At 45.8% G+C, this 12,254-nt stretch overlaps 1 protein-coding gene across 2 annotated transcripts in view; it reads left to right on the top strand.

The window, feature by feature from the left end:
- The window catches only part of Vangl1 (VANGL planar cell polarity protein 1), a 41,631-nt gene extending 36,093 nt beyond the window's left edge, over positions 1 to 5,538 (top strand). For both annotated transcript variants that reach the window (XM_032897616.1, XM_032897617.1), the window contains one exon: positions 1,784 to 5,538. In XM_032897616.1, the coding sequence (XP_032753507.1) occupies positions 1,784 to 2,044 (261 nt within the window). In that variant the 3' untranslated portion in view covers positions 2,045 to 5,538. The remainder of the gene's footprint in view (positions 1 to 1,783) is intronic.
- The last annotated feature ends 6,716 nt before the right edge of the window (positions 5,539 to 12,254 follow it).

A 12,254-nucleotide genomic window follows, 5' to 3' on the forward strand; every position in this document is an offset into this window, starting at 1 on the left:
GAAAGTGTGTGTACATGCTCAGTGTGACAGGAAAGTGAGCACATGCTCAGTGTGACAGGAAAATGAGCACATGCTCAGTGTGACAGGAAGGCGTGTGCACATGCTCAGCATGTGCATGTTCAATGTGACAGGAAAGTAGTGTGCACTACTGAGCATGTACACATGCTTCCCTGTCACACTGAGCATGTGCACACTTTCCTGTCACTGTCCCCTAAACAGATTTGTAGCAGCTACTGAGCCTCACAGTGACGTGTAGTCGGTGTTGGAAGCCACCTAGAGATTGTGCACTCTTAAGTACACAGATACCTGCTGGGTACATACAAATGCCCAGCCTGTTTATATGAGAGACTTGAACATCAGATCATGGTACATGAGGGACATCCTAGAGTCAGCTTTCCAATGCCTATCTGTATGCACCACTCTACATTAAAGGTGGGTTGCCCACCCCTAGAAGGCTCCTTGGGTTTTTCAGTCCATACACACAGATCTGACTCACACAGCTCCCGCTCACTCCTTGTGAATAGCTGCTCCTGATTGCACCAGACAGGTAGATTTGCTTTACTCCTTGTCTGTTGATGGCACATTTGAGTTAAGTTTCATGGGTCAAAGCCAGGGGTTGGCTGTTTCTGTGACTCCGATTTCACTGGCGCACAGCCACACCTTCTTGTGTGCCTGTCACCATGGCTACAGCTGCTTGCACTGCCCAGCAGAATGGAGGAGTTAGGAAAGAGGATTGCTGAAAACCGAAAAGGTCCTGACCTCGGCCTAGGACTAGATGGATATGTGCCAGTATTTTTCAGTTTATATTATCGGTTCATTCTGTCTCTTAAATAAACCAACCAACTGTTTAATTCTATGTTAGATACATTAGAAAGTCACACTTCAAAAAGTAGAAGACAGTGATGACGTAGTTTTTACCTTCTGTAAGTTTGAAGCCTCGGGGGAGGAGACAGCAAGTCAGCATGGTTCAGGAAGTGAACTGTGATGTGAGGCCATCGCCAGTGATTTCAGGAAGTGCTTTGGCAGAAGAACGTGTTGATCCATCTGAGAACTTCAGGGAGATAGTTTAAACCGTGAAGGGCAAGGAGGATTTGTGGGGCAACTCTCAGCAGGAGGAGGCACGTGAGGATGGAGTGGAATCACAGAGCTTCAGTTTGCTTTGTGTCCCCAAAGCACTCAGGAGAGGGGACATGGGTCTGGCCAGCCCCAGCACTGGCTGCACATACGTCAGTTCTGCAGACAACATTCACAGTGTGCCTGCTGGAACTGTGAGTGCTTTGTGCATACTGAGCCTTCCCACCTCTCGGCAGCCCAGTGAGCTGGGTTGTGTAATCTCTGCCCTGAGAAAGGGCTCATGACTGAACGAAGTCACACAGCCAGCAGGCGGGAGAGTGGGCAGTTCTGTCCGTGCGATTGTCCTTGTCTCTCTGCCTCGGATTCATTGGCGACTCCTCTGCTCCAGGCACTCAGCCTGCCCTTGGAGATTTTTGGCTTTAGTGGAGGGAGGTGCCTGTGTCTTCAGGTAGTGTGTTACGTCAACAGTGGTAGCTAAACCACTTCATTCAACTCACCCTCTGGTTGTAAATTTCCAAAAGAAAATTCAGAAGTCCAAAGAGTCTTCCTTCCCCAGAGAGGATCTCATGGGGCCTCAGTATAAGAAGCTGAGCTCTAGTCTAAGGTATCGGTGTAGTTAGGTAACCTTTCCTAGGGATAACAAAGATGCGCCTGACCACAGAGCACAGCAACCCTTGTAACTTCTCCAATGTTCTTCCTTGGCTTTCAGGCTTTCCTTGAACGATACCTCAGTGCAGGCCCCACCTTGCAGTATGACAAGGATCGATGGCTCTCGACACAGTGGAGACTTATTAGTGACGAGGCTGTGACGAACGGGTTACGGGATGGAATTGTTTTCGTCCTTAAATGTTTGGACTTCAGCCTCGTGGTCAATGTGAAGAAAATCCCATTCATAGTTCTCTCAGAAGAGTTCATAGACCCTAAATCTCACAAGTTTGTTCTTCGCTTACAGTCCGAGACATCAGTCTAAAATTTCTATGCTTGTGGCTTTATGGAAAACAAAAGAAGAATATATAAATATATATATGTGTGTGTGTATGTCCAGGGGGAAGTTCTTTTATAAAGATTTTTTTTAATTCTTCATTGCTGACTCAAACTGGCAGAGGATAGACCAGTATCCTTCAACCATCTGCACTTTATTTGGAAGAAAGCAGATGTCTACCCCGACAAGCAACTGGTGGCATCTGACTTTACTAGATAGGACTTCTGAAGAAGCTGTTCCCCAGAGTTTCTGTTGCAGCTGTAAACCAAAGTGTAGCTGCTGTGTCCTCGGGAGCCACGCCTTACAACTGTCCCTGCCTGCGGCCCAGTACCACACCCATCTGTACTTCTGGTCAACCCCTTCATAGATTCTAGGGGACTTACTTTATTCTGCTTCAGGAAATCAGACACTACACACTCATGTGTGTGTTTGTATGCATAATTATCCACATCACCACAGTACCCTGGGGAGTGGTGGGCAGTCCAGGAAATGTCCACCCACCCGAGTCTTTGTTCTTTGCTGCCTTACATTGGCGAAGAGAAAGAAAGGACCTGACAGAAAATGTTCACTGCTGGTTTACAGCTGTTAAGTGATTGGCTTTCCATTTTCCAGAGGGAGAGCCTACCTGCCCTGTTTCTGGCTCTGCTCCTCTGTTGGCCTGAGGCACGTAGCCCTTCCCTAGCCCTAGGACTGCCTACCCAGGCTTCACTCTGTACCCACTCTCCTGAGCATCTGGACCATGGCCGCACCCAGTGGGCAGCTCTGGCCAGGCTAGATTGGCCCTCCAGAGCTGACAGGGACTTGGCTTGTCCCTTTGGACAAGCTCTTTGCACAGCCCCTCCCTCAGTCTTTGTCTGGAGAGGTAGGATATGACCCTGGGGATCCATTCACCTGCAGCCCCTCCTTTAGGTTGCAGCAGGAACCCATCCACCCAATCCTCCTTAGCCCTGCTTCACACAAACCAGGAGAGACCGACACTGTGACTCCCAGTTGGCAGATGCCCCTTGTAGCCATCCAGTTTCCCAGGGAGACAAGTATTCACAAAGCTCGTGTGCCAAGCTGTCCTGCCCCGGGAAACCAAACAATGCCCACCACCTTGGCAACTGCTGTCCCATCCCTGTGGTTTGTGACTACCACCACTGTGCAACTTACTGCCAGGAAAAGGATCACTCTGTCCTTGTCGTATACATTGCCCCTGATTGTTGGTCAGGGAGAGAGGGGAAAGAGTTCTGCAGAGCTGGGGAAGGGAGAGTAGGGAGCCAGTGGTGCAGTCCAGAAGGCCCCTCTGTCAGCATGTCATAGCTGGTTACAGAGAACTATCCCCTTAACGTCCCATTTGGAAACATAGCTGCCTCCTGGCAGAGCCTTGTGCAGGGCAGTGCCCAAGGAGCTATTTCCTGACACCTTGAGGTGGGCTGTCCTGGTCTTTGCTTGCCGTATCCGAAGCAGTGCTCCACCAAGTGCTCTTTCCTTTCCCAGCTTCAGGAAAGGAGAAGGCCGTCATCGCGTCTGTGCCTGTATACACGTACCATTCCCGTTTACGCATTCCACAAAGCACATGCTCTTGTCTGTCATTAAAAAAGATCCAAATTGGCGTGGGATATTTGTGATACACCTGTGCTTGGAAAAGCCAACGTTATTCTTTGTTCGGTAACACTTTAGTTCAGAACGATGTGCTGGAGAAGGAAGAGGAACCCGTGGACAAGGCACAGTCAGGATGCCCCGTGTTAACAGGGGGGCTCTGCGACACACACACACACACACACACACACACACACACACACACACACAGTGTAACCAGGTGCTTTGGTCTTAGTTCTTTCCCTTTAGGTCCCTTCTACTGGAAGTTGCTCAGGATGTCTTTCTCAGGAAATACTTTAGGAGATGAGGTAAGGGGTGGGCAGTCTGTGAGAGACTGGCTATGTGTGAGGGTAATGTCACAGCATAGCTGCACTGCCACAAACACCATTCAGTTGTTAAGTGCCATAAATGTAAATAGTGTAGAGTTAAAGGCAACACTACTTGTCAGCATTTTAAAATCCTGTGCTTCCAACCCTGTCTTAAATTATGGGTCTTAAAGGAGTTCATTGGAGTGGTGTGTTGGTGTATGCATTCCCAGCAGGGCAAAGGCAGGTTTAAATTAAGGAATTAATTTATTTTCCCTCCTGACCCCTCTCTGTCTACTTTGCATAGAACTTTGGACTTCCTGAAATTATTGTTTTGGTTGTAAATTGAATATCGTTTTTTTCCCCCCAAAACTCTTAAGTTTGCATCGATTCCTGAAGGAAAAACAAAAATCAAAAGCGGGATCCTTGAAAGTCTTTGTGCTCCCAGCATTTTTCCAGCCCGAGTCGAAGTGGGAACTGACAGTTTGAAAAGGAAATGTGAAGTTGCCGAAAGCCGCAGCACACAATTGAAGACGATAAATTTTTATTTCATTTTGTGAACCCTCATAGCCTACTCTTTTTAAAGGATGTAAATTGCTCCCCAAGGCTGGTAGGATGCAGGATCCTATTAGAGGACACAGGATTCCATTACCTTAAATGTTTATAGATTTTTTCCCCCTATAACTTTCCACCTAAGTTATTAAAATTCTAACATTAACTGTGAAAGAACTCAATAAAGAGTGTAGGTCTGAGATTGCTGTCTTCCCCCCGGTGATTTTCATTATCTGCAAAAGTAGACAACTTTTGTTCAGGGAAAAAAAAAAGAGCAGTCCTTAATAGTACTCGAATTGAATGTTCAAGAAGTCTGCACCACGGGAGTTAGAATAGATTTTAAGGTTATAAGGCTCCCCTTAGATTATCCATGGAGTTAAAAATGTTTTGGCTAAAGTTCACAAAGTAAGCCCAGAGAAAATGCTTAAGTTGTCCCCGCTTGAATTTCTCTGAGTGTGTGTTGCTGTGTTTGCACGCTGGCAGTCATGACATCCATGTGACCAGTGACAGGTCGTTGTGTGTCTCGTTTGTACAAGTGTGTATGGCCGAGCCTGTGGCTCTCTCCATCTCTTCCTCAGGGCTGACTCCTTGTCTGTACTCTCCTGTATCCCTCATCCTGGCTTCTCCACGAGGAGCTGTCTGTGGTGTCTGTTGTCAGCTTGCAGGCACGCCCATTAATTAGTTTCTTGCATAGGGATCTCTATGACTTACAAACAGTGGGGAACAAGACAAAAAAGGGCAAACTCTATGGGGTGGGCGGGGTTACTGTTCAAACTTCACTACCCTGGAAGCCCCTGTGCGTCTAGTTAATGTAACTTTAAAAAGAAACAACCAATGATTGGTTGTTGCAACTGACAGGGAGGTCTGCATTTGAAGAGTCTTGCAGCAGAGACCCTGCTATTATAACATATTTCTGGGTAATGTTTGCTCCTTGGGGATCTTGTCACACCAGAAAAACAAATAAATAAATCACTACTGTGAACTTACTAATATGTAACCTTATCATATCCCATTATAAATAAAACATGCCTCGTTTTTAAGCCCGTAGTACAGTTCTTCAATGGTACTCGCAGAGTCATGAGCTGACACCAGTTCGACTCCATTTTAATCGAATGGGTGCTCAAAAAGAAAAAAGAAAATCTGATTGGGGACCACGTTTCGTGATTAACTCTTTTGAGTTAGTGTATAGAGTGATGAATTTCATTGCAGTATTATTCTAGTGAAAATGCATGGAATCCCCATTTTGACGAAACATTGTATTTTGGTCAGAGGGGAGGGGAGGGGAGAGTAGTGATGCTCTCCAGCTGCTACACATCAGACTCTGTCCAGCACAGTACGCACCCCCCCACCCCACCCCCAGTGTCTTAATAGGGATTCTTCCATTTGCAGTGAAAAAGAAAGTTAAAAGAAGAGACTTATAGGGGGCCTGGCTAGTAAACGGGATTTCTGCAAGTGTTTAGAGCCCAGCCCTCTGCCCACTCTCCCCAGAAGCATGATCTAAGTGGTTTGGCATTTCTGGGTGTGGAGGAGGGACCTGGAGACACCAACCGTGAGTGGGAACCTGAGAATTCCAGGGAGAAATGTCCTTTCTTTCCCTTTGGATTTATACCACTTGGTCCTGTGGCAAGCCGCTCCACAAGGCTGGCCTATTGGGTTATATAATGAGAACAACCCAAGAAGCCCTCCTCTCAGGAAAGCCCTAACCTGGCAGGCCTGGGCTGCTGCAGCCATTTGCTTTGAACCTCTGCCTCTCTGCCAAACCTGACCAGGCCAAGAGGCAGACAGGGCCTGAGCTGGCTTTTTTAGGTGGGAAGAGCCAAGTTAGCCCATGGGGGGTGGGCTATGCAACTGGCTGCAGCTGGTGGGGCTCTGGGACCTTTGGTCTGGCTCCTTGACCCTGTTCTCAGCTTCTCTCCACTCCCCACACCTACCCTTTGGACTGCAGGCAGAGTACACACATAAAACAGAACCCAAGGGTCAAAGGGAAAGAAAAGACTTGTTTCCCTCTGCCCCACTGTCTGTAACAACTTTGGTTGTGTTGTGAGTGGAAGATGGACAGAGATGGAGGGGTGGTGCTCGCACGGTCGCTGCACTGGGAATGAAGATTTCTTGTGTTCCTTGGTGGAACAAGAGCTTAGGACGCGGATCCTCTTCTCTCCATCCTGTTCCATTTCCACCCAACTTGCCTCACCTATGAGACGTGCTTTACTGGTGGATTGTTGTGGAGTCAAGTTTCCCAGCACCGTAGAGAGATTCCTGAAGCCTGAGGCAGGGCAGGAAGGTGGCTTTCTTAGACAAGTCCAGTGATTCATTCCATGAAATAAAGACACTTTTGTGTTAACTCCTGGGGACAAATGTAACAACCTCCCAAGCTTTTATCTCGAGTCTCTGATTCCTTTGACCCTGAAACAGCTTTTGGATAAAAGCATTTGAGCATGCAAATTGTCTGGCTTTGCCTGTCTTTCTGTTTCTCTGAGCGTTCAGGCCTAGCCAGGTGCATTCCCTGGCGAATTCATTCAAGTAGGACAGTGGTTCCCAACCTTCCTGATGCTGGGACCCTTTAATACAGTCCCTAATGCTGTGGTGGTTCCCAACCATACATTTATTTTTGTTGCTACTTCATAACTGTAATTTTGATCTGTTACGAATCATAATATTAGTATCTGTATTTTCCAATGGTCTAAGGAGATTGCAGAGAAAGGGTCTTTCAGCCCACGTGCCCAAAAGGGTCATGACCCACAGGTTGAGAACTGCTGATGTAGGCATTGTCGAACTGCCAGCCTACAGAAGCATCGAATAACAGACCTTTGCTAGAGAATTAGTTATGGCCTTGAGACACCTGACCCACAGTGACGAGGTCAGTTCAGCGTGTACCGTAAGTTCTGTAGCCGGAAGCCACAGACCTGGCACCAGGAAGGGAGCTGTACCATGCTTTCAGGTGCTGTTGCCCTCAGTTATAGGCATAAAGGAAGAGTCATTTAGTATGACCACTGTTCCTAAAAGTGGGGCCACAAAAAAACCCCTCTAATGTTAATAATATCTTATTCATATGAAGGTTACTCCATGTTTTAAACTTGCAGCTCCTCTAGAACCCCAAAATTATGTCCTGCTTAACTGAAGTGAATTTCTAAGTGGCCACTAATTGGAACAAGTATTTCCCAGAATGTGGGACACCAGCAAGGTTAAAGCAATGGCAGACATTGTCCCACCCGGGATATGAATTGAACTCTGATGAGGACCAGACCAGAGGTACCTGGGCCAGGCATTAGAAGAAAGGTTACCTGACAGGTGCTTTTGTTAGCAAGGATTTTAATCTCTGAATTTTGAACCCAGTATCAATACAACAGTCATCGATACAAAATAGGTAGCCAGAGACCATATTACTTTGATTCATTTAGTGTTGTGCTTTGTAATCAAGAGAGGCAGTTTTGGCTTAGCCTGCACTTGCATATATGACAATGCCTGAATGGATGTTGCACTCTAACTGGACATTTTTGAACACATAAATGACTGAATTCCATGGCCCATCGCCATGTGCACAAGTCTCTTTGTGTCACTGAGGTTTGTTGTATGAAATGGACTCTCATCATGACGTTGGTGAGAGGCCGGTGTCTATCATGCACACACTGTACCTAGTATCCAATGTTATTTGGGTTTCTTTTGGGTCCTCCATTGCTGCCCTCACCTCCTTCCAAAACGTTTTACACATTAAATATGCTATAAGCCTGGAAAAGAAATTGAGACCTCAAGTTGTATACCGTCTCCCTTTCTGGTGTGAATATCTTAGTTTTAAGCTCAACATACTTCTCAGGGAACATCTTCGATCTTGATTTGATTTTCCATCAATCTCACATGTTCCTGTAACAATCAAGGGACCTATAATAGAGGAGGAGACCAATGAAGGGCAGTGATCAGAGGAGCGGAAATGAACAGTTGCTGATCATTTTATGGGGACGGAAATTCTAAGTGAATATGTAGTAAAAGATGAAATCCTTAGGCTCTAAAACCTAGAGAGGAAGAAGCCAACCTTGTGAGTAAATAAAATAGAAAACAAAACAAAAACAACAAAAACCCAAAAACAAACAAACAAACAAACAAAAACATTTGAGATGAGGAAAGTGGGAAAAACCTGTCATACACTGGATAGGGGTGTGAGATGTGCAGACAGCTGTGCTTGGTATTTCATCTTACCTCGGTAATTGATTTTAAATCATTGACTTACTTTAGATGAGGGAACTAGATTAGTTGAAGAAGAAATGTTGCTGCTTTCTGCCTCTACACTCAGCTACCCTTCCCTTGCATGGAATGTTGATAGTTACAAATTCTTGCCAGTCGCATGGACAGGGATCAGAGAAAGCAATTGACTCGAAGATACTCATCGTATAGATTAATGATAAGCGATTTCCTTGGGCCATCAGCCCAGATGCTTACGGTTCATAAGTTCACAAGCAAAACCTGCTGGAAAAAAATTGAAGCCACAAGCAGACGGGAGCCAAAGGCCCTTTTTCTCTTTCAGTCCGTCCCCGCAGTTGTAGCTGTAGAATGTGGAGGAGTTTGAGGATCTCAGATGCTAAACTATCATATCAAAGAAGTGGGGTGAAGACATCAGGACAGCGGTAGGGAAATCCCAGAGCAAGAGGCAGGGCCTGCTGCTGGCAGTTGAGTGTGCAGACAGGATCTCAGCTGTAGGCGAGAGGAGGCTGCTCACCGTTAGTGCCTGCGTGCTGTGGGAGCGTTCTCTAGCTACACAGGCTTGTGTTCCAATCGTAGAGCCGACTCTTGGCTCTGCTTTCTGGGTCAACGTCCAAACGTGTCTCTGTGCTCTAAGACTTTGTACTATTTCAGGAAATATGAAGGTAGTTTTTCAGAACTACAGCTGAATACTTCAAACTTTTTTTTTCTCTCTCTTGCTTCTCTGCTCAGCTGCCCCATTTACAGCCCGCTCCTTCTTGCCTTCCTTAGTCTCTACACATCAAAGTTTCAGAGTCTGTTGGTCTACAGACTGCTTAAAGGGCTGTAAGTTTTAATAGGTGAGTGGATGGCTGAGAGAGCATGAGGTCCCCTCAACATCGCAGCACTGACTACAAACTAATCGCTCGTGGTTCCATAGGAGTGTCAGGACTGATGGCAGTCCCGGGGTTATCTCTCTGACCTGCAGTTATTGATAAACAGTTCCAGTTATTAAAATGCCACGTTGATTCCAAAGACTTCTCTTAATCCACCTTGCAAATATTTCCGTCTGCTAGGTGGCTGTGGTCATTTCGTTCCCACACGGCATGACACTTCCATACTGGTTCCTAGGCTGCTGCTCTGTCCCTCACAAAGGAGGGCTGTGTTTCTGGAGGACTTTGCTCACTTGAGGAAAAAGGTCACATCCTCTCCCAGCTGAGGAGGCTCTCTGGTCCTGCTTCTGTGGCAGTTGGTTATCCAAGCAACTGGTGCCATGCTGCCAAGAGCTTTAGGTAATATTCCCTTTCAATAATCACTGGGTTTAAATTGTGTATTTTTAATAGGGATAATTAATAATTAATAAATAATAGCCATGAAAGTCGAGTTGTATCATGCTTACAAAGTTGTCACAAGATTAATTGCTTGCCTACCCAAATTTGGGCAGCGTAGAAATGAGTAAAACAGCTTGCTATCAGCCCCAGAGGTGAGGAACATGTACCAGTGAAAGTGAGATAACGTGTAGTCTGCACAAGATACAATGACTCCTCACAGGATGACAACCACGAAGACACAAAGACCCGAAGGGTCAGAATCTCTTCTAGAAAAGAAAGGATCTTTTCAAATTCTGAGATGGAGTTTCACCAACATACACTGAAAGGGATTCTTTGTTCCAGATAACACACTTAATCTTACTCTTCTTTTTAATGGGAGAGCCGATCTTGTGTTTTTAATTAGCCCACATTTTTAGTTTTGTTTGAGTTGATTATGAACGCAGAATGGGAAGATCAGTGGGTTCGAGCAATAAAAAGAGTTATTGGAAATTCACTTGAGTCTGCCTTCAGACATGCTCTGAGGGAAAAAGAATGCAGAGTTTTAGTCCTTAATGCAAATTCTTTTAAGTATGAAATGAAGTGTTATCTATGACCCTTCAGAGTGTTTGTGTAATCCTGAGAAGTTGCTTGAGCCCTTTATGTCTTGCTTTATTAAGGACAGTAACCAGGCGAATCTTCTAATCTGCTGTAAGGATTAGCTGTGGTAACATGTAAGGCGTTTAGCATTGTACTCTGGGCATGTAAGAGAGTGCTCAACCCGTATCAGCTTAGAGGGTTCAGGACTTACTACACAGCACCATCCAAGCAGAACCAGATGGAATCCCAGAGACCCTAATACAGGAACATCAGAGCATAGTTCAGCTTCATACATATTTCTAGGTCTCTGAGAACACCAGATCTTCCTGGGCTGAGAAACAGACCACTTTTGCAATGGACCACCCCCTGCCCCAATTCCTTGGCTACTTCTACTTGAAAGTTTTAGCATTGAGACTTCGTGGAACAATCACTTCCCTAAGAGTTTGCTCGAGCTGTGGCTGGGCTTGGGTGGGTGGAACATAGCACAGCCTACTTAGTTTTGTGATGGCAGAAGATTATATTGAGGTCCTGCATTGTAGACTGAATTGTACATCCCCCAAATCATGCAAGGACCTTTCAGGTAATAATTAAAGTTAAATGAAGTCACAGTAGTGACATCTTACTTTGACAGGACAGCCTCGTTCTAGAAGAGAATTATCTATCTACTACTGTATCTTCATCATCATCTATTTCTATTACCTGTCTGTCTTTCTGTCTGTCATGTGCAAACAGAATGAAAAGCCACAAAAAGAGCCCTCAGCAGAAACCAACACAATTGGCAACTTGGCATTGGACTAAACTGTGGAAGGCAGAGTTTTTGCTGTGTCAACTACCCAGAGTATTCTGCTGTGGTATGCATGTGAATATCTTCACAGACTTATGTATGGAAAACTTGATCCCCGAAGCAGCTACACAGAGGTGGGGCTTTAGAGGTGACTAGATCATGAGAGGACTAACCTCATCTTGGCCCATTGATGAGTTCCTAACTGTGTGGACTATTAGGAGGCTGGAAAGTAGGTCACTGGAGGGAGGAACACTAAGGGGTAGTTTGGAATCCTGGCCCCTCCCTCTTTCTCTGTGATTCCTGATTGCAATGAGGCAAGAAGTCACCTGTTATAAGATGCTGCTCGAATGGTGTCCCTCTGTCATAACTCCAGCTGCAGGCCATGGAGGCATCCGATCTTAAGCTGAAGTAAAATTCCCTTTTTTAAGTTGTTTTTCTCAAGCATTTTGCTATAACAACAGAAGCGACCTAATACAATGTGAGGCGTCCCGTGTACCCTGTAAGCTCCACTGCCCAACACAGCTAGGCAGTGGCAGCTGCTTTGGCCGACCAGTCGACTCAATAAATAAGCTCTGCTTTGTGATGAGCAAAGTACCGAGTGCTGGGAAGGCAAAGGTAAGTGAATGTCTTGTGTCTTACAGCCTGTATTTAGTGAAAGGATGGACGGTCAATGCATTATCAGTTAAATGATAAGTGCTGTGACCACAGATGTGTACCCAGTGCTGCGGGAGCAAAGGCGAACAAGCCACTTTCCTGTCCCTAGACAGTTGCATAGGTAGCAATAGCACTCATGCATGCTGGGACTTCATGAAAACGAGCTTAGAGGGGAGAAGGGATTGGGTGCAGGCTTTGTTGTGTTGAATTTCAAGTTTTCAGCTAGAATCCAAGTGGATCAAACA

Source organism: Rattus rattus, chromosome 3, assembly GCF_011064425.1.
Source record: "Rattus rattus isolate New Zealand chromosome 3, Rrattus_CSIRO_v1, whole genome shotgun sequence".
NCBI classification, from domain to species: Eukaryota; Metazoa; Chordata; class Mammalia; order Rodentia; family Muridae; genus Rattus; species Rattus rattus.